This window comes from Neoarius graeffei, chromosome 5, assembly GCF_027579695.1.
Source record: "Neoarius graeffei isolate fNeoGra1 chromosome 5, fNeoGra1.pri, whole genome shotgun sequence".
Classification (NCBI taxonomy): Eukaryota; Metazoa; Chordata; class Actinopteri; order Siluriformes; family Ariidae; genus Neoarius; species Neoarius graeffei.
In genome coordinates this window covers 103,494,131-103,517,096 of record NC_083573.1, presented here as the reverse complement: position 1 = coordinate 103,517,096, position 22,966 = coordinate 103,494,131, and the positions used below count along the sequence as shown (strand labels likewise).

General features: G+C 42.2%; 1 protein-coding gene across 6 annotated transcripts in view; it reads left to right on the top strand.

The window, feature by feature from the left end:
- The window catches only part of LOC132887207 (NACHT, LRR and PYD domains-containing protein 4-like), a 45,159-nt gene that overhangs the window by 9,429 nt on the left and 12,764 nt on the right, over window positions 1–22,966 (top strand). For 2 of the 6 annotated variants that reach the window (XM_060922676.1, XM_060922673.1), the window contains exons 3-7: window positions 11,517–11,598; window positions 18,767–18,883; window positions 19,043–19,100; window positions 19,857–20,061; window positions 20,292–22,056. In XM_060922676.1, the coding sequence (XP_060778659.1) occupies window positions 11,558–11,598; window positions 18,767–18,883; window positions 19,043–19,100; window positions 19,857–20,061; window positions 20,292–22,056 (2,186 nt within the window). In that variant the 5' untranslated portion in view covers window positions 11,517–11,557. Of the gene's footprint in view, window positions 1–5,023; window positions 5,248–7,314; window positions 7,384–11,516; window positions 11,599–13,773; window positions 13,850–18,337; window positions 18,421–18,766; window positions 18,884–19,042; window positions 19,101–19,856; window positions 20,062–20,291; window positions 22,057–22,966 lie in introns of those variants that run through there. The other 4 variants (XM_060922677.1, XM_060922675.1, XM_060922674.1 and 1 more) reach the window with 4 other exon arrangements.

The following is a 22,966-nucleotide window of genomic DNA, read 5'->3' as shown; positions in this document are numbered from 1 at the left end:
CTTTTGCCAGCAAGGCACTGACCCATGCTCAAAGCAACTACCCTGTGCACCGGCTAGTGTTTTTGGTGCTGAAGTGGTCCATCTGTGACAAATTTAGTCATTGACTGAAAGGACACACCTTCACAGTTTGGATGGACAACAATCCCCTAACCTACAGTGGGGAAAATAATTATTTGATCCCCTGCTGATTTTGTACGTTTGCCCGCCCTTAGCAAAAAGAAGTTTATTCAAGTGTACTATGAGTATACTTATTTTTTACTAAAACTGCAGAAGTATACTTGAAGTTGACTTTTTATAAACTATATTTTATATACTTAAGAATAGTATAGTGAAGTATACTTGGCTTATACTGAAAAGTATAAATAAAAGTCTAAGACTAAGTACATTAATACTTAGACTTATACTTTAATACTAAAACGTATACTTTAGTATACTTTTCACGTTTTTCTGCCACAAAGTACTAATACTTAGTATATCTTGCTCCAAGTGCATAATAAGGTCAAGTCATTGACTCATGCTTAACATTTAATTTATATATTAATATAATATAATGCTGGAGTTTAAAACTTTACAGTATATAGTATGTGTGCTCAATTGCATTATCTTTATGTACCTTAAAATCATACACAAAAACAGAAAAACTTTTGACTTGACTTTATTGATCAATTTCTCCAGTAAGGAAGGACTTGATTTCATACATCTTTGTTTTTGAAATGTTTGAAAATATATCAAACTTGTTTTCAACATTCTGTCTTGTGATTTTGTAAATGCATCACACTCTTGTGTACATACAGTATGAGTAAACTTTAAGAATACATTAAGGAGTATATTTCCAGTATATAAATCGTAAGCTACAAGTAATATGCCAAGCAAACTTAAAGCATAACAAGTAAACTAGTGAAATAACCAACGTTTATAACAGTATACTTAAAGTATACAATAATAAACTAAAAATAGGGACTTGAAGTATGTAACTAAGGGGTGTTGTGGCTCAGTCAACTAAAGTGCCATACCATAAATCTGGGGACCTGGGTTCGATTCCAACCCCAGGTAATTTCCTGATCCCTCTCCTGCTCATTTCCTGTCTCTACACTGTCCTATCCATTAAAGGTGAAAAAAGCCCAAAAGAAGTATATCGATAAGTGTACTTGTGGTATACTTTAAGCATGCAAAAGGGATATACCAAGTACATTGATAGTATATAGATGAGTGTACTTTTGCAAACTTAAAATGAACTTTAAAGTATACTTTTATAAACTTGAAATGTTCCAATTTAGTCCGAAAAAGTATTAAATTTGTATACTTTCTAGTACACTAAAAGTACATGGTCTGTAGTATACTTGCTATACTTCTACTCATACTGAAGCATACTTAATAAAATGAACTTTAAGTATACTACTTTTTGCTAAGGGCGGTTACAAAGAAATGAGTGGTCTATAATTTTTATGGCACTTTTATTTTAACAAATAGACAGAATATCAACAAAAAAGTCCAGGAAAAAAAAACACATATAAATGTTATAAATTCATTTGTATTTGATCGAGTGAAATAAGTATTTGGTCCCTAAGCAAAACATGACTTAGTACTTGGTGGAGAAACCCTTTTTGGCAAGCACAGAAGTTGGACATTTCTTGCAGTTGGTCACCAGGTTTGCACACATCTCAGGAGGGATTTTGGTCCACTCCTCTTTACAGATCCTCTCCAAATTCTGAAGATTTCGAGGCTGTCACTTGGCAACACAAAGTTTCAGCTCCCTCCACAAATTTTCTATAGGGTTAAGGTCTGCAGACTGGCTAGGCCTTGCCATGACTTTAATGTGCTTCTTCTTGAGCCACTCCTTTGTTGCCTTGGCCGTATGTTTTGGGTCGCTGTCATGCTGGAAGCCCCATCCACGACCCATTTTCAGTGCTCTGACTGAGGGAAGGAGGTTCTCTTCCAAGATCTTATGGTGCATGGCCCCATCCATCAGCCCCTTAATGCAGTGAAGTTGTCCTGTACCCTTAGCAGAGAAACACCCCCAAAGCATAATGTTTCCACCTCCGCGCTTGATGGTGGGGATGGTGTTCTTGGGATTGTATTCAGCATTTCTCTCCCTCCAAACATGACAAGTTGAGTTGATGCCAAAGAGTTCAATTTTGGTCTCATCTGACCACATCACCTTCTTCCAAGGCTTCTCTGAATCATTTAGGTGCTCACTGGCAAAATTCAGACGGGCCTGTACATGTGCCTTCTTGAGCAGAGGGACCTTGCGGGCACTGCAGGATTTCAATCCATTATGGCATAGTATGTTACCAATGGTTTTCTTGGTGAATATGGTCCCAGCTGCCTTGAGATCATTAACAAACTCCTCCCGTGTAGTTCTGGGCTGATCCCTCACCCTTTGCTGGCACTGACTAGTGACAATAAAGGGTTCATTCATTCTCATGATCATCTTTACCCCACGAGGCAAGATCTTGCATGGAGCTCCAGGTCGAGGGCAATTGATGGTCATTTTGTATTTCTTCCATTTTCTAATAATTGCACTAACAGTTGTCTCCTTCTCACCAAGGTTCTTGCTGATGGTCTTGTAGGCCATTCCAGCCTTGTGCAGGTCTACAGTCTTGTCCCTGGTGTCCTTTGAAGGTTCTTTGGTCTTGCCCATGGTGGTGGAGAGGTTGAAACAGGTTGATTCTGTTGACAGGTGACTTTTATAACCATAATGAGTAGAAATTAGGAGTACTTTCTTAAAGTGACAGACTAATCTGTGTGCCTCATGGGCACATACAGTAACCAGTCAGTGGGAGCCAGAATTCTTGCTGGTTTGGTAGGGGATCAAATACTTATTTCATTCGATCAAATGCAAATGAATTTATAACCTTTATATAATGTGTTTTTTCTGGACTTTTTTGTTGATATTCTGTCTCATCTAATCTCATTCTCATCTCATTATCTCTAGCCACTTTATCCTGTTCTACAGGGTCGCAGGCAAGCTGGAGCCTATCCCAGCTGACTACGGGTGAAAGGCGGGGTACACCCTGGACAAGTCGCCAGGTCATCACAGGGCTGACACATAGACACAGACAATCATTCACACTCACATTCACACCTACGGTCAATTAAAGTCACCAGTTAACCTAACCTGCATGTCTTTGGACTGTGGGGGAAACCGGAGCACCCGGAGGAAACCCACGCAGACACGGGGAGAACATGCAAACTCTGCACAGAAAGGCCCTCGCCAGCCACGGGGCTCGAACCCGGACCTTCTTGCTGTGAGGCGACAGTGCTAACCACTACACCACCGTCCCGCCATATTCTGTCTCTATCTGCTAAAATAAAAGTACCATAAAAATTATAGACTGCTCATTTCTTTGTAACCAGGCAAACACACAAAATCAGCAGGGGATCAAATAATTATTTTCCCCACTGTACATCCTCATTAAGCCCAAACTCGACGCATGTGAGCAGAGGTGGGTAGCCAAGTTGTCACCATATGACTTCAGCATTAAGTACATACTTGGCAGTAAGAACATTGCTGCTGATGGTTTGAGCAGGAGGCCCTTCATCCAAAGCCATGTTTACCAAAGACTTATGAGGGAGCCGTATGTAGAGCTGTTGGATGAGTCAGAGCGAGTCCAGGAAGATGCTGTACAAGAGATGTTCAGAGCCAGTGCAAACCATCAGGCTGTTGAGCAGCACCCTGTGCTCAATAACTTGGAGCACAGCTCCTTCAACTGTCATGAGGTGTCTGCAGTCTTAGATAGTCATGTTGAGTGGGATCATGGTTCCAAGCAAAGGGTGATCTCTTGGCTCTCTCAAGACCTGCAAAACCTAGTCCCATCAGGTCAGAATGCTCTACCTGCCTTCTCACTCCAAGAGCTCGAGGACGAGCAAAGAAAAGATGTTACACTGTCACAGGTCATCACATTTGTTGACCATGGTAGACGGCCGTCAAGAAGGGAGCGAACGGGACTGTCATCAAGAGTGCTAAAGACCCTGAAACAGTGGTGCAAACTAAAAATGCTGGATGGTATCTTGTACAGGGTTTCTAAAGACCCGCTAACCAGAAGGAAGCACCACCAGTACATTTCTCCCACCTCTTTGGTCAGTCATGTTCTGCAGGGAGTCCACGACAAAGCAGGCCATCAAGGTCAGAGCCGGACCTTGCATCTGGCTAGACAGAGATTCTTCTGGGTAAACTTGGAGCATGACATCAGAGAATATGTCAAGTGCTGTAAGCGCTGCATGGTCAGTAAGACACTGGAGCCCGAGAGGCGAGCCAAGCTTGAGAGTATCAAGAACATAAGCCCCTTGGAGTTGGTTTGTCTGGATTTCTGGTCGGCAGAAGATTCCAAAGGGAAGAGTTTGGATGTGTTGGTGGTGACCGACCATTTCACCAAAATGGCCCATACCTTTAAGTGCCCTGATCAGTCAGCAAAGCAGGTTGCATGTCAGTTATGGGATTGCTACTTCTGTGTGTATGGATTTCCTCAGAGGATCCATTCAGACCAGGGTGCGAACGTTGAGAGTCAGCTGATTCAGGAATTGCTGCAGATAGCTGGTGTGGAAAAGTCCAGAACGACTTCATATCACCCAATGGGCAATGGGAGCTGTGAGAGGTTCAACAGAACTTTAGGCAACATGATCAGATCATTACCACCCAGAGACAAGCAGAGATGGCCACAGATGCCCCCTTTTTTCCTTCCTCCTCCTCACCCCCTTCCTCTCTTCCCCATATCTTATTCTTTTTATATTTCTATATGTAAATACTTAATTTAATTTATCTAGAAGTTTTTTTCTCTATTTTCTATTCTCTGTTTATCCTGTAATGATGCTGCTGGAATCTTAATTTCCCTGAGGGAACCCTCCCAAAGGGATCAATAATCTAATCTAATCTAATCTAATCTAATCTAATCTAATCTAATCTAATCTAATCTAATCTAATCTAATCTAATCTAATCTAATGCTGCAGACATTGACCTTTGCTTATAACTGTACAGTTCATGAGTCGACTGGTTATGCATCATTTTATTTGATGTATGGTCAGGTCCCACGACTGCCAGTGGATGTTATGTTTCACAACATCCAAAAAGACGATGACATCACAGACTATGATAGCTATGTCAGGAGGATGAGCGATGACCTCAGAGAAACTCTAGCTGCAGCTGAAGTCAACACAAATCTCAGTCAGCAGTGCCAGGCAGATCTGTACAACAGAGGGATCAAAGGTGCAGACATCGAAGAGGGAGATTGGGTCCTTTTGGCTAACAGGTGTGTACGGGGCTGCAGGAAACTAGCAGACTGGTGGGAGTCTATACTATATGGTTCTCTCCAGAGATCTGAGGTGCCACACCTATCGCATCAGACACCCAGGCACTGGCCAGGAGAGAGTTGTGCATAGAAACCTGCTTTTGCAGGCCAGCTTCTTGCCAGTTGAGGTGGACCAGGTGGAGGAGTTGTCCTCTTTTGATGGTGGATCTGAGTCAAATCAACAGAACAGTGAAGGGAAGGAGAGCCTCATGGTTGAAGGGTCAGAATTTGACTGTTTGGAATGCACTGCCAGCTGGGTAGCCAAGACAACTTCCATGGCAGGCTCTCATGTGACTGAACATGTGACAAATGGACCTTTACCAGATCCCCTTGATGTTGTGGAGCCAAACTCTTCTGCCAGTGGGAATGTTAGAGCTGAGATGGATGAAGTTGGACCGGACGAAGACAGGAGGAGCGTGGCAGATTTGGGGAACACCATAGTCAGGTCAAATCCAAGTGTCAGCCATTCAGGGAGTGTAGCAGACAAAGATGAAACCAACAGTGTTATCATGGACAATGTCAGGGTATCACCAGGTCAGTCAGTTGCCCTCATTAGGACAAGAGTAGGGAGGATAGTGAAGCCAGTTAACAGGTTAATTCAAAACATGACTCAGAAAAACAAGCAAGCAGGCACTTTAGTCTGTGAGGTTGCCAAGACTTTATTCATGAAGGTTGTTAGGTCAGAGAAATAGTTTCAGTGTAGAGAATGTGTTGTCAAAATGTTTTCAGTGTGACCAAATACATACAAGGTAACAGTTATTCAGTCATCAGTGTGAGATCGTGTATAAGGCACTTTCTTTAGCAAGTGGAGATTAGGAGTCTGGCCAGGTTCTTTGTTTCACTTTCCCTTTTGGTTGGGAGACATTTGTGTCGCATGTACCGTAGAGATGTGCTGTATGTGAAATTAGTGGTTCAGATTACCTGTTGGTCATCTATTGATCTATTGTACTGTTTTGAGAAGTTCGGGGGGAGTATGTAGCTGAGTAAATCTCATCTCATCTCATTATCTCTAGCTGCTTTATCCTGTTCTACAGGGTCGCAGGCAAGCTGGAGCCTATCCCAGCTGACTACGGGCGAAAGGCGGGGTACACCCTGGACAAGTCGCCAGGTCATCACAGGGCTGACACATAGACACAGACAACCATTCACACCTACGGTCAATTTAGAGTCACCAGTTAACCTAACCTGCATGTCTTTGGACTGTGGGGGAAACCGGAGCACCCGGAGGAAACCCACGCGGACACGGGGAGAACATGCAAACTCTGCACAGAAAGACCCTCACCGGCCACAGGGCTCGAACCCGGACCTTCTTGCTGTGAGGTGACAGTGCTAACCACTACACCACCATGAGGGGCCGGCTCATGTCAATCTCAAATTTGGGCCGGTTGGATGGAAAAAATAATTTTGACACTTATCTAATCTTCTTCTTGCATTCATTCTCCATTCATCTGACAGCACAGCAGATTAGATGGGTTCTACCATCTGATGATGAATTCTCCTCTCCCAAATGTGTAAGTTGGTTGGGCCCATGAGTCGTCTTTTTTGGAGCGGTAAAATTAAATATACGGTAGCAACAGAATAGCGCGAAGTGTCAGTCAGTGGTGATGGATGGCAGGAAGAGGCCAGGTGGAGCTGAAAAGGCCAGGACAAAAAGAAGAAAGGCGCTGGAAGAAGATGCTGCCAAATGTGCGAAATTAACAGACTTGTTTTCCAGAGGACAGACCTCAGGTGCAGCCGGTAAAGAGAGATATGAAAATAATTTTGTAGCCTACTGTCAGTGTAAGACTATTGCGCAATGTTTGCAATGTCAATTTAACATAGTTTATTTTGTAGAGCCCAATATACACCATTAATCACAAATATCCAGTTTCAAGCTGACAATAATAAACATAATTTAGAGGTATAATTTAGTGTATATTTCACCTCACTGTGTATTCACTGTGTGCATTTCACTAATTCACGATTGGAATAAATGCAGAGACCAAATTTCCCATTAAATAGCATCTCATTAATGGAATGTTTTTATAGTGTCGGAGCAGCAAACCCCTTCTGACACTACGGATGATCCCGAGGAGGCCATGACTACTGAAGGGACAGGTAGAGGATGGTCTAACAGTTATTTATTTAAACTGAGATAGTTATTTGTAATGTAAAAGATAACATAGAGAGATAAATATATGTTAAATTGTTCAGACATTCAGAAAGATGTCAGCACGATAGCCTCATTTATTTTAACAAATGGAGACAAATAGCCTTGAAAAAGTCTCCTCTGGAGGATTACATTGTCAGGACAGGAAGAGAGGTGACACAGACAATTGAGGAGGATAGTGGGCTGTCCTATGTGGAGCCAGTGTTTGAACTTGAGAGTAGGACCTGCTCTTCTTGCAAAAACTGTGCCATCTATGTTTATCTGATCCTCTCACAGTATAACCTCCTTACAGATGCTTACCATGTAATTGGGCTGGCATATAAGTTTCTGTTGACCCTTTCAAGCACTCAGGTTGCATGCAAGCGGAGCTTCTCTGCATTAAAATGCATGAAAAATAGGCGACGAAGCTCACTGTCTCAGGAAGTCTTGGAGGCCTTCATGTTAATGTACACAGAGAAGGAAATTCTCATGTCTATAGACAATGACACCATTATTAATAAAGTTGCAGAAACCAATGCACTGCTTAGGAGGCCTCTGATGCTGTAGGTAGCCTACTAAATATGCATGTAGTCAAGCTACTTAAGAGTTTAGTGTAAATCTAAACAATAACAATAGAGCATTGGAAAGAAAAATGCAATTTTAATTTCAAATTATTTTAATTACAAATTATTGCTCCTGTACAAAGGCAAATACGTTTTCATCTTTATCACATTTTTTACCTTTTAAATATTTATCTGATTTAAATTTGAATTAAACATATTGTTTAAGTGAAGTGCTTTCTGTTAACTTACCAATGTATGCCTGAACTATAATCAGTAAAAAGGCATTGTAAGAGCTCGCTGCTGTTTCATTTATTAAAAGTCCTTCTCCATGGAAAAAGTGGGCCGGGTTTGGGCATGAAACTCCCGTGCTGAAAAAGGGGCCCACTCCGGCCCTGCATGAGATATTCTAAGGTGTGCCGTGGAAAATTATCCAATTTCCTTAATTGGTCATTACTTGGTACAGAAGCGCATTGCATTCACTGGATAAAAAAAATAGACACCATATCTCATAATTACGAGAAAAGAAAGAGAGCGACATCCAGCACATCCAGCATAATTGCCTTAATACTCTGAGACAGGAGACGTGACGTAGCTGTAGTGATGCATGAGACAGGTAGACATGGAGAAGTTTTTGAAAAGGAATAATCCAAACTCTGAACAGGGCCCGGGACAAAATTCAGACCCTGATGAAGGCTCTAGTATGGGAGGGAATCAAAAGAAAATAAAGACGGTGAACTCAAGGCAGTACAGCGAAAGCTATCTTTCATTAGGATTTACTTTCACCGGGGATGCGATGACACTGACTCCATTGTGCCTGGTGTGTGGCGAAAAGCTAGCCAACAGTGCCATGGTCCCAAGTAAGCTTAAACGCCATCTCCAAACAAAACACCCAATGCTTCAAAACAAGCATGCTGACTATTTTGTTCGCCTGCATGAAAACACAGAGAAGCAGGCAACTTTAATGAGAAAAAACACAAAGGTGAATGGGCGAGCCCTCAAAGCTAGCTACCACATTGCTGAACTTGTTGTTAAATCTAAAAAGGTGCACTCTGTGGCAGAGTCATTAATACTACCTGCCTGCAAAGCCATTGTTAAGGAGATGCTCGGCTCTGATGCAGTAAAAGAAATCGCTAAAGTCCCTCTCTCAGATAACACAATTGCCAGACGAATTGATGACATGTCTGCAGACATCAAAAATTGTTGTTTTGGAAAAGATATGCATCAGTAGGAAATTTGCTTTGCAACTTGCTGAGTCTATGGATATTCGTGGACACGCTCAACTCTTGACCAATGTATGTTTTGTGGATGAAGATGCCATTAGAGAAAACTTCCTATTTTGCAAGGCACTGCCACAAAAAAACAACGGGAGAGGAAATTTTTCAGGTCACATCGGAATATCTTGACCAAGGAGGACTTACATGGGAAAACTGCACAACTGTTTGCACTGATGGAGCCGCAGCCATGGTTGGGCGCACCAAAGGCTTCGTTAGCAGGGTGAAGGAAGGGAACCCAGATGTTGTTGTTTTGCACTGTTTTTTGCACCACGAGGCTCTCGTTTCCAAGACTTTACCAGCAGACCTTGTTTCTGTGTTGGATGATGTGGTGCACATGGTAAACTTTGTAAAGACACGGCCTGTGAAAAGTCACATATTTGCATCGTGTGAGGAAATGGGAGCGGATCATACAACCTTATTGCTCCATACAGAGGTCCGATGGTTGTCGCGTGGCAAGGTGCTGACCCATGTGTATGAGCTGTGGGAGGAACTTAAAGTGTTTCTAACAAATGAGAAGACCGATTACGCAAAGCTGCTTGCAAGTGATGAGTGGTGTGCGAAGCTGGCATACCTGGCAGATATATTTCATCATCTGAATGGTCTGAACACACGAATGCAAGGCTGAAATGAAAACCTGCTTACAAGCACAGATAAAATAAATGGATTCCGTTCGAAGGTGAAGCTCTGGCAACAGCATGTGGAACGTGCCAACCTTGACATGTTCCCACTCACCAAGACATGGCAAAACATCAACATTGCTGCTCTGTGTGAGATAGTAGGTGAACATTTGAAAACTCTCGAGGAGAAGCTTTCATTTTATTTTTTTTCAGTCTTCACTGAATCCCTTGACTGGGTTAGGGACCCATATAGCTCAGCATCAGTTGCTGGGAAGGACATGACTTTACAGGAGCAAGAGGAACTAACTGAACAGAGACAAGATCGTGGTTTAAAGCTAAGCTTTGCTGACCTACCTTTGGACAGTTTTTGGCTGACTGCTGCAAAGGAGTTCCCCATGCTGTCAAACAAAGCTATTTCAACATTACTCCCATTTTCCACGACATATCTGTGTGAGCTGAGCTTTTCGACTGCTATAAAAACTAAAAACAGAGAGAGACTGAGAGCTGTTGATGAAGAGCTTCATGTGTGTCTGTCTTCAATTCCTCCCAGGTTATCAGTTTTGTGTTCATCTAAAAAGGCCCAGGTTTCACACTGAGTGTAAATAAATTAAGGGACCATATTGTCATTATTAGGCTAAAAAGTGTCATTTTATAATATTTTTGGTTGGTGGTGTGCTATTGGATTTTTTTCAATGTAAAAAAATATGCCATGGCTCAAAAAAGATTGAAAAACACTGTTCTAATGTACTCTGTTGCACTTTAAATGAAACTAGGGTGCTTTAAATATGATATTAGCAGTCTAAAATATACTTTTCTCCTGCAAATTTCATTTCTGAGAATTTTTTTTTTTTTGTGGATTCAGAAAGTGAAACAGTGATTCTTCAGTTTAATTTGATGCAATTTATACTTACCCAGTGTTGTTGTAATTCTGTATTTGTTATAACACTGTGTATGTTATTCAACACGTTTACTTTACTGTGAAAAATGTTAATGTATTGAGTACACACACACAAAAAAAAGGGAACAGCTTCTGTGCTCGGCGGCACGGTGGTGTAGTGGTTAGCGCTGTCGCCTCACAGCAAGAAGGTCCGGGTTCGAGCCCCGTGGCCGGCGAGGGCCTTTCTGTGTGGAGTTTGCATGTTTTCCCCGTGTCCGCGTGGGTTTCCTCCGGGTGCTCCGGTTTCCCCCACAGTCCAAAGACATGCAGGTTAGGTTAACTGGTGACTCTAAATTGACCGTAGGTGTGAATGTGAGTGTGAATGGTTGTCTGTGTCTATGTGTCAGCCCTGTGATGACCTGGCGACTTGTCCAGGGTGTACCCCGCCTTTCGCCCGTAGTCAGCTGGGATAGGCTCCAGCTTGCCTGCGACCCTGTAGAACAGGATAAAGCGGCTAGAGATAATGAGATGAGATGAGATGAGCTTCTGTGCGGGGGGGAGACCGCGCCAGTGCCTGTGTGTGTGTGACTTATGTGCCCTCTCTTGCTACATTGCAGAAAATTAAAAGTGCTGATCCTGATTCCTGCCTGAATGTCTGTCTTCATGTATACCAGCGTCCTTCTGCTACATGAGTGAACCGTGTGATGATACAGACTTAGATTTAACACACCTGTGATGGAGTGAAATCTCTCTCTCTCTCTCTCTCTCTAGGTTTACAAGTGTAATCTGAAGGACGAGACCTGACCTCCAAAATGAACATTTCTGGGGAACAGGACATAAAGAAAGACAAGAGGTGAGTGAAGGGTGTGACTCAGTGAAACACACAAATTATCTTCAGTTCAATTCAATTCAATTTTATTGTCATATGTACTAGAAATAGTGTCACACACTCCAGTGAAATTTTTATTCTGTGAGTCCTCCAGCAACATTACCTGGACATGAATGAATAGATAATTTAAAAACAAGGATATAAAGTAGTATAAAAAAAAGATGTAGCAAAGTGTAAAGTGCCAGTGCAAATAATTAGGTAGTTCAATGCAAACTGAAGGGAGAGGGGCAGTGGCTGAGTTTCATTCACAAGCCTGATGGCATGTGGAAGAAACTATCTTTTATCCTATTTTGTTCTGGCTGCAATGCTCCTCTAGCATCTCCCTGATGGCAGCAGCATGAATAGTTTGTGTTGTGGGTGGGTAGTGTCCTTGATAATGTTAACAGGCCTCCTGATAACTCTGATGCTATAATGGTCTTCCAGTGCAGGGAGTGCTGTTCCAGTAATGCTTTTCTGCTGATTTTACCACCTGCTGTAGAGTCTTGTGGTCCTGCGCTGTACTGCTCCCATACCAGACTGTGATGGCGTGGGTGAGGATGCTCTCAATTGTACATCTGTAGAAGTTGCTGAGAATAGTGCTTGGCATGCCAAAGTTCCTCAGCGTTCTCAGGACATACAGATGCTGTTGAGCTTTTCTCGCCGGGTCTGTGATGATGTGGGTCCATGTGAGCTCCTCAGTGAGGAATTTAAATGTGGCAACTGTCTCCACCTCAGTCTCTCTAATATGCAGTGGTGGGTGCTGTACTCTCTTCCTCTGTGTGTCAATGATCATCTCCTTCGTTTTGCTGATGTTAAAAGAGAGATTACTTTCCTGACACCACTTCACAAGGCTCGACACCTTCCTCCTGTACACTGACTTGTCTTCCCCAGAAATCAGTCCAATGACTGTGATGTTGTCTGCAAATTTAATAATGCTGGTGTTAAGGGTAATGAGACAGTGATGAGTGAAGAGTGTGTACAGTATGAGACTCAGAACACAGCCTTGTGGGGTTCCTGTATTTGTGGTTATTGTTTAGGAAATCTTGTTCCCCAGTCTGACTGACTGGGGTCCACCTGTTAAAAAGCCCAGGACCCAGTTGCAGAGAATTGGTGGCACACCGAGAGTCCAGAGCTTGTTGGTGAGCCTTGTTGGTATCACAGTGTTGAAAGCTGAGCTATAGTCAATAAACAGTCTTTGGACATAGCAGTTCTTGTTCTCAAAGTGTGTGAGAACTGTATGCAATGTTGTGCTGACTGCGTCCTCTGTCGACCTGTTTTGTCTGTATGCAAAGTGTAGGGGGTCTATTGTGTCAGGTGTGAATGTCTGAATGTGGCTTATGATGATTCTCTCAAAGCATTTCATCACTATTTGAGTCATTGCAATGGGTTGGTAGTTAGCTTAGCCCTTTTTCAGCAGTGGTATGATGGTGGTTGCTTTGTAGCAGGTGGGGATTGTGGCACCATAGGGATGGGTTAAATATGCCAGCCAGAACATCAGCAAGCCCTGGAGCATAGATTTTGAGTGCATGTCCCACAATATTATCTGGGCCGGCTTCCTTCCAAGGGTTTGTCCTCCATAGAGACTTCTCCACACCAGCAGATGATACTGTGAATGGTGGTGATGAACACTGCCCACTGACTCGGTGTTGTAAGCCTCAAAGTGGGCATAGAATTCATTGAACTTATCTGGTGAGAAGTGGCTGTCAGTGGTCAACCCTCTACTTTTGTCTCTGTAGCCTGTGATATTTTCCCATCCCTGCCACATGCACTGGGTATCAGCAATAGTGTAGTGGCCCTCCAGTTTCAGTCTGTATTTATTCTTGGCTTCCCTTATGGCTTTATATAGGTTGTATCTCAATTTTTTGTAGTCATTGGCATTGCCTGAGGCATATGCCTTGGAGCAAGCATGAAGTGTGGACCAAACTTCTGAGTTAATCCAAGGTTTAGTATTTGGATATGGCAAGATATGTTTGTGGAGCACAATGAAGTCAGTGCAGGTGCTTATGTAGTTGGAAACTACTGAATTGTCTACCTCCAGGTTGACAGTGCTGTCCTCATTCATAGCAACAGTCTTAAAAACATTCCACTGAGTGCACTGAAAGCAGTCGTGAAGCTCCTGTTCAGATTCTTCTATCCATACTTTAAGAGTTTTTCTTGCAGTGGCTGCTTGTTTGAGGAGCTGTCTGTATGCTGGGTAGAGGAACATGGAGATGTGGTCTGACTGTCCAAAACGAGGGTGAGATATAGCCTTGTATGCCCCCCCCCCATGTTGCTGTATACATGATACATTGTTCACTCAACTCCGCTGCAAGCGGGCCTGGCCTGCAGGAGTCCCGGCGGATAGAATAGTCCAGATTGGGCAAGTTAAGGATAATATCCTGAGGTTGTTTACTGAGCTTCATCTATGTTTCTCTGTCATATATGATCAGTGCAGATTAAATTTAGTTACAGGAGGGGTACACAGACATATCAGCCACAGTGGGAGCCATCTTGATATCAATAATAATAATAATAATAGGGCGGCACGGTGGTGTAGTGGTTAGCGCTGTCGCCTCACAGCAAGAAGGTCCTGGGTTCGAGCCCCAGGGCCGGCGAGGGCCTTTCTGTGTGGAGTTTGCATGTTCTCCCCGTGTCCGCGTGGGTTTCCTCTGGGTGCTCCGGTTTCCCCCACAGTCCAAAGACATGCAGGTTAGGTTAACTGGTGACTCTAAATTGACCGTAGGTGTGAATGTGAGTGTGAATGGTTGTCTGTGTCTATGTGTCAGCCCTGTGATGACCTGGCGACTTGTCCAGGGTGTACCCCGCCTTTCGCCCGTAGTCAGCTGGGATAGGCTCCAGCTTGCCTGCGACCCTGTAGAACAGGATAAAGCGGCTAGAGATAATGAGATGAGATGAGATAATAATAATAATAATACAACCCTGATTCCAAAAAAGTTGGGACAAAGTACAAATTGTAAATAAAAACGGAATGCAATAATTTACAAAATCTCAAAAACTGATATTATATTCGCAATAGAACATAGACAACATATCAAATGTTGAAAGTGAGACATTTTGAAATTTCATGCCAAATATTGGCTCATTTGAAATTTCATGACAGCAACACATCTCAAAAAAGTTGGGACGGGGCAATAAGAGGCTGGAAAAGTTTAAGGTACAAAAAAGGAACAGCTGGAGGACCAAATTGCAACTCATTTGGTCAATTGGCAATAGGTCATTAACATGACTGGGTATAAAAAGAACATCTTGGAGTGGCAGCGGCTCTCAGAAGTAAAGATGGGAAGAGGATCACCAATCCCCCTAATTCTGCGCCAACAAATAGTGGAGCAATATCAGAAAGGAGTTCGACAGTGTAAAATTGCAAAGAGTTTGAACATATCATCATCTACAGTGCATAATATCATCAAAAGATTCAGAGAATCTGGAAGAATCTCTGTGCGTAAGGGTCAAGGCCGGAAAACCATACTGGGTGCCTGTGATCTTTGGGCCCTTAGATGGCACTGCATCACATACAGGCATGCTTCTGTATTGGAAATCACAAAATGGGCTCAGGAATATTTCCAGAGAACATTATCTGTGAACACAATTCACCGTGCCATCTGCCGTTGCCAGCTAAAACTCTATAGTTCAAAGAAGAAGCCGTATCTAAACATGATCCAGAAGCGCAGACGTCTTCTCTGGGCCAAGGCTCATTTAAAATGGACTGTGGCAAAGTGGAAACCTGTTTTGTAGTCAGAGGAATCAAAATTTGAAGTTCTTTATGGAAATCAGGGACGCCGTGTCATTCGAACTAAAGAGGAGAAGGACGACCCAAGTTGTTATCAGTGCTCAGTTCAGAAGCCTGCATCTCTGATGGTATGGGGTTGCATTAATGTGTGTGGCATGGACAGCTTACACATCTGGAAAGACACCATCAGTGCTGAAAGGTATATCCAGGTTCTAGAGCAACATATGCTCCCATCCAGATGACGTCTCTTTCAGGGAAGACCTTGCATTTTCCAACATGACAATGCCATACCACATACTGCATCAATTACAGCATCATGGCTGCGTCGAAGAAGGGTCTGGGTACTGAACTGGCCAGCCTGCAGTCCAGATCTTTCACCCATAGAAAATATTTGGCGCATCATAAAACAGAAAATACAACAAAAAAGACCTAAGACAGTTGAGCAACTAGAATCCTACATTAGACAAGAATGGGTTAACATTCCTATCCCTAAACTTGAGCAACTTGTCTCCTCAGTCCCCAGACGTTTACAGACTGTTGTAAAGAGAAAAGAGGATGTCTCACAGTGGTAAACATGGCCTTGTCCCAACTTTTTTGAGATGTGTTGTTGTCATGAAATTTAAAATCACCTAATTTTTTTCTCTTTAAATGATACATTTTCTCAGTTTAAACATTTGATATGTCATCTATATTCTATTCTGAATAAAATATGGAATTTTGAAACTTCCACATCATTGCATTCCGTTTTTATTTACAATTTGTACCTTGTCCCAACTTTTTTGGAATCGGGGTTGTAATAATAATAATAATAATAATAATAATAATTAGTAGTAGTAGTAGTAGTACTTATATAGTGCCTTGATCACACCAAGCTTGCTTTACAATGACAAAGCCCAACAAAAGAGAGTCAGGATGTAGTTCCAGTGGCATAGCTGCTCACAGTCCCACCAAAAGGTGCACGAGGGTATGTCCCACACTGCCTGCACAGACACTGCAATGCCACCAGGGAACATCGCTCAGAACACCGCACCAAGTACAGAAGCACCGCCGCACAGAGTGCTGGACAACCATGATGTTAAAGAGAGCAACAAGCTCACTGCAGTCTATAGCAAGGAGCACAGGCATCACCCATGGTGGACCAAAGCCTGAAGGAAACCAATGCCCAAAACTGGGTCCGGAGCTACACCACAACCAGTAGACAAAACATTCAAACAAAGAACAAACATCAAACCATACAAGCACAAAACGAAAAACGGGGGAAAATAAAAATAAAAAGCTCCAGTGAGAAGCGGCAGCCAAAACATCCACAGAAATGGAAACACTCATATTCTCACAAATATTCTCACATTCACCAACACTAAACAGATCAGATTCTGAACACTGATGTGTTTCTGTGAAAAGTGATTAGTGAAGAGTTTGGTTCAGCAGCTTTGGACAACTAAGTTCAAAAAGCAGTTGATGATTAGTGACATTAATCTACTGAGCAACACGTCTAACCCCAAGTTGTCCCTGTAGCTGGATAAAGTATGAAGGCCAACATGTGTTTTCTTTCTCTCTCTCTCTTCCCCCCCATCTGTCCCTCTGAGTTACATGTTGATCCTGGGATTGAGATGCTGGCCTCTTCTGCCCCTCGGACCTGCTTGATCCATCCTGGTGCCCTGTGTCTGGTCGGAGTTTTATCGCCCCACTCCTGTGAAGGACGGCCCCATGAGGACAGTTGAGGGTTATACCTGTTAAAACTGTTAATATTATAGTCAGGCTGTCTGTTGTTGCCCAAATGAGGATGGGTTCCCTTTTGAGTCTGGTTCCTCTCGAGGTTTCTTCCTCATGTCGTCTGAGGGAGTTTTTCCTTGCCACCGTCGCCACAGGCTTGCTCATTGGGGATAGATTAGGGATAGATTAGGGATAAAATTAGCTCATGTTTTAAGTCGTTCAAATTCTGTAAAGCTGCTTTGCGACAATGTTTATTGTTAAAAGCGCTGTACAAATAAACTTGATTTGATTTGATTTGATGAAGGCCAGGGGCGGTTCTAGCCATTTTAGGGCCCTAGGCGAAATACAGGCATGGGGCCCTCAAAAGTCAGTCTTGAAACACACATACAGAATAATGGTCATCCCTACTTGGCACATGCCATATCTCCTTGCTGTAAATTCAGAAAAAAAGATAGCAAACTGCCACTAACAGTGTGCCCCAAATAAGCTCCACAGTGAAACAGGTTTGAGATTACTCCAGCATTTGCCAAAATTCTGACAGTGTTTATTGCTCAGATCAAACCAGAAAGAGAGAGAGTGACAAGGCAAACAGAAGAAGAAACAGTAGAGAGAGCGCGCACCAATTTTAAGAGTCAATCTCCATATTTTAATAAAACAAGGATATCTGAAATCCAATTATTATTTTTACTCCACAGATACATATTACCAGATATAAAATGATCTTATTCTTATCAGAAGTAGAACACAAATGGATACATATTACCAGATACACATTACCAGAGATACAAAATGACCTTACTGCTATCAGAACTACAACACAAATGGATATTACTCTATTGAAACCTCTACATTTCAATGGGATAAGACTGATGGCAAGATAAATGTACGAGAGAGAGAGAGAGAGAGAGAGAGTGTGTGTTTGTGTGTGTGAGAGAGAGAGGGAGGGTAGATAAAGAGAGAGGGATGAGTTTTTAAAGGTTTCAGCCAGTACATTACTGAAAAGTCTTTAATCTCCAAATGTCCATTGTTCATAATCATATGAGAAAGAAAGTCCTACTTGTTTTTGGGAAAATCTACTCCTCGTATTTGTACTGGACCTTTTTGGACAATTGAACACCTCTCTGAGTCTGACAATGTTGCTGGCCACAGTGCCAGATCATCGCTTAATATGACATTGTCTCCACTTTAGTTAGTTTCAGAAGTGCAGCTGCATTCTTTTTGCTTTGTGCCCTTTTTTTCGTTTAGCGCAATCACTCTCATAACTGCGCTTCATCTTGTTCACAGTTCCCTCTGCTTTGGTTTGAATTTCCGTCGCACACCTGTCTACATCGTCAGATCATGGACTAGTCCAAAGTAAAACAACCAGGGTGTGTGTGTGTGCTGGGACAAATACTATATACACATGAATTTGATATTCTGATGCTATTTTGGTGTGTTTTTCCATTTATATCATTGACTACTTAATATCAGAGACAAATTAAGATTACATACATATTGTTTGGTGTTTACCGTGACGGGGCTGACTGTTAGGGGCCCCCAAATTTTGGGGGCCCTAGGCAACCGCCTTGGTTTGCCTAATGGTAAGTCCGCCCCGATGAAGGCTAAAGAATTGTATCAGTGTTAATGCGGAATATCATCAGATTTTAACAACAGTTAAATTATTCAGTTTTGCTGCAGAACAGTAATAATGATGCAGTGGTTGTGTGTGTTTAGTCTGATTCAGGGTAAGAGATCAGATTCACCTGAACCCAGCTGTGTGTCCATGAAGAGTGACTGGTCAATAGAGCTTCCCATAGGGTTCAGAGACACAGACTGTGCTCCTGATCTGAGGTCAGTGTAGTTTAATGTGAGTGCAGAGTTTTATCACTCACACTCTCACTTAATCAAACATCTCTCAAATATCTGTGTATTCACTGGTTTGTGTTTGTAGTTATGAATATGATTTTTAGTCCATGTTAAACTTTTAACAAGTGTTTTATTTGTTCATAGCCCACAGAAGAACACATCAAAAATCACTGAGAAGAGTCATTTGGAGGCCATATTCAAGGTGTGTGTGTGTGCAATATTTACAAATCCCACCATTTTTGAGTACTCTCTGCCAATTAAACTCTCACTGCAACGTTACAGAACAAAATCCTGAGCAACACTAAGAGAGAACACAAGTGCATTGTGTTCTCCTCACTGGTTTCTAATACAGAGAAATACTCTCTGAGTCACCTTCATGTTTTTGCTTGTCTGTGCTCTCAGCTGAAACCAGTTTTTCTGGAAGCCAACTGAACAGTCCTGGAATACACAAATTTAAATCCCAGACCAGTATTTGCAACAGTATTTGGGCAGCACGGTGGTGTAGTGGTTAGCACTGCCGTCTCACAGAAAGAAGGTTCTGGGTTTGAGCCCAGCAGCCGGTAGGGGCCTTCCTGCATGGAATTTGCATGTTTTTCCCGTGTCAGCGTGGGTTTCCTCCAGGTGTTGCGGTTTCCCCACAGTCTAAAGACATGCAGTTAGGTTAACGTGGGGTGGCCTTGGGCTGAAGTGCCCTTGAGCAAGGTACTGAACCCCTGACTGCTCCCTAGGCGCTGTAATGTGGCTACCCACTGCTCTGGGTGTGTGCGTGTGTTCACTGCTTCAGATGGGTTAAATGCAGAAGATGAATCTCACTGTGCTTGAAGTATGCATGTAACAAATAAAGGTTTCTTCTTAAAACCTTTTATTTATTGCATCTCGTTGAAGAAGATTGATGGTTAATCAGAAAAAGTAGTTTTATAGTGTTTTTATATATTTTTTTCTTTATGTATCACATCAGAATCTAGAGTACAAAGTCATCACTGTGATAAAGAAAGAGCTGAAGAGATTTAAGAAGCTCCTGAGTCCAGATTCCCCAGCATGCTCTGAGAGGGAGGTGGAGGATGAGGAGGATCAGAGCAGTGTCAGAGAGGGAGTGCTGAAGATCACACTGCACTTCCTGAAGAGCATGAACCACACATATCTCGCTCACACACTGCACAACAGTAAGAGCTCTGAGTCATGACTTTATTTCATCAACTTACGTTTGGTACATATTTTAAGTACACCATAATAAATTTATCAAGTCAGTGATATTAGAACTCTGAAATTACTTTTATTTTGCAATGTATATGATTTGCTTCTAAATTTTAGACATTAACCAGTAACATGCATGAATATTTAATTTATATTGTGCTCAGTGATTTTGCATTGAAAGATATTCTTACTTTATCAGAGCACGTCTCCATGTATCAGCAAAAACTCAAATCCAAACTGAGAGAGAAGTTTCAAAGAATTAATGAAGGAATCTCACAGCATGGAAGCTCAGCTCTTCTGAATGAGATCTACACAGAGCTCTACATCACAGAGGGTTGGAGTGGAGACATCAATAATGAACATGAGGTGAGACAGATTGAGACAGCATCCAGGAGACCAGCAACACAGGAGACACTCATCAAATGTAATGATCTCTTTAAAGACACGTCCATCAGAAGTGTGCTGACTAAAGGAGTTGCTGGAATTGGAAAAACAGTCTCTGTGCAGAAGTTCATTCTGGACTGGACTGAAGGAAAAGCAAATCAGGATGTCACCTTCATGTTCCCACTTCCCTTTAGAGAGCTGAATCTGATGAAGCAGGAAAATCTCAGTCTGATGAATCTTCTTCATCACTTTTTCCCAGAAATGAAAGAATTACAGTTAATAAACTGTGATCTTAACAAAGTGGTGTTGATCTTTGATGGTCTGGATGAGTGTCGACTTCCTCTAAATTTCCAGAACAATGAGAGATTGTGTGATGTGACAGAGTTGGCTTCAGTGGATGTGCTGCTGACAAACCTCATCAAGGGGAATCTGCTTCCCTCTGCTCTCCTCTGGATAACCTCTCGACCAGGAGCAGCCAATCAGATCCCTCCTGAGTGTGTAGGCCAGGTAACAGAGGTACGAGGGTTCAGTGATCCTCAGAAAGAGGAGTACTTCAGGAAGAGAATCAGTGATCAGAGTCTGGCCAATAAAATCATCACACACATGAAGACTTCAAGAAGCCTCTACATCATGTGCCACATCCCAGTCTTCTGCTGGATCTCAGCCACTGTTCTCGAGAGAATGTTGGGTGAAGCAGAGAGTGGAGAGATCCCCAAGACTCTGACTCAAATGTTCACACACTTCCTGATCTTTCAGATCAAACACAAGGAGCAAAAGTACCATCAGAAATGTGAGCCTGATCCTCAGCAGATCAGAGAGAGTATCCTGGCACTGGGAAAACTGGCTTTCCAACAGCTGGAGAAAGGAAACCTGATCTTCTATGAGGACGACCTGAGAGAGTGTGGCATTGATGTGAGAGAAGTGTCAGTGTACTCAGGAGTGTGTACCCAAATATTCAGAGAGGAGTTTGGGCTTCACCTGGGGAAGGTGTTCAGCTTCGTACATCTGAGTGTTCAGGAGTTTCTGGCTGCTTTATATGAATTTCTCACCTTCGTCAAGAACAATCTGAGAACACAACAAATGTGGTCTGGTCTTTTTAATAGATCAAACCTGTCTGATTTCCTCAGGAGTGCAGTGAACAAGGCCTTACAGAGTGAGAATGGACACCTGGACCTGTTCCTCCGCTTCCTTCTGGGTCTCTCACTGGAGTCCAGTCAGACTCTCTTACGAGACCTACTGCCCCAGACAGGAAGTAGCTCTCACAGCAAACAGGACACAGTCGAGTACATCAAGGAGAAGATCAGGGAGAATCCATCTCCAGAGAAATCCATCAATCTGTTCCACTGTCTGAATGAACTGAATGATCATTCATTAGTGCAAGAAGTACAGGGTTACCTGAACAGAGGAGATTCCAGTCGTCTCAGTGGAGTCAGTCTCTCTCCTGCTCAGTGGTCAGCTCTGGTGTTTGTGTTACTGAACTCAGAACAGGAGCTGGATGAGTTTAGTTTGAGTAAATATGACCCATCAGATGAATGTCTTCTGAAGCTGCTGCCAGTGGTCAAGGAATCCAGAAAAGCTGAGTGAGTGTTTTGATTTTTATTTATAAAAGTATTACTGCATGGTTTGTTCTTTTAATGTCACACTGAACTGCACTGTTTAGAGTCACTATTAACAAGCATTAATCTAATCTTCTTTAAACAAAGCTCTGGGACATTTACAGGAGATGGTTTCACTTTTTACACTAACAGGTTATTAAACCAACCTTTTGACACACGTGAACACACCACCTGTACTCAGGTCCACTCCAAACCCCCAGAAATCAGAGGTGTGTGTGTGAGCAGAGAATGATACACACCAACTGTTTTACTGTCTGTTTAAAACTCAACACACAACTTTGTGTTCAGTAAAAATAATTAAATCATATTTTTTCCCAAAATCTTGACCTCCAGCAGTAAAACAACCCCAATAAGAAGTGTCCATCAAACCCCACCCTTAGCAAAAAGTAGTATACTTAAAGTTCATTTTGTAAAGTATTCTGAAGTGTAAGTATAAGTATATCAAGTGTACTACAGGCCATGTACTTCAAGTGTACTAGAAAGCATACTAATTTAATACTTCTTCGGACTAAATTGGAACATTTTAAGTTTATAAAAGTATACTTTCAAGTCCGTTTTAAGTTTACAAAAGTACACTTTCAAGTATACTCATTTATATACTATCAATGCACTTGGTATATCCCTATTGTGTACTTGAAGTATATCATAAGTACACTTATTTATGTACTGCCATTGTACTAGTTATATACTGTAAGTATATTCATTTATATACTATCAATGTACTTGGTATATCCTTATTGTGTACTTGAAGTATATCATAAGTACACTTATTTATGTACTGCCATTGTACTAGTTATATACTGTAAGTATACAAGAGGGATATACCAAGTACATTTACAGTATAGATATAGTATAGATGAGAGTACTTAAATAG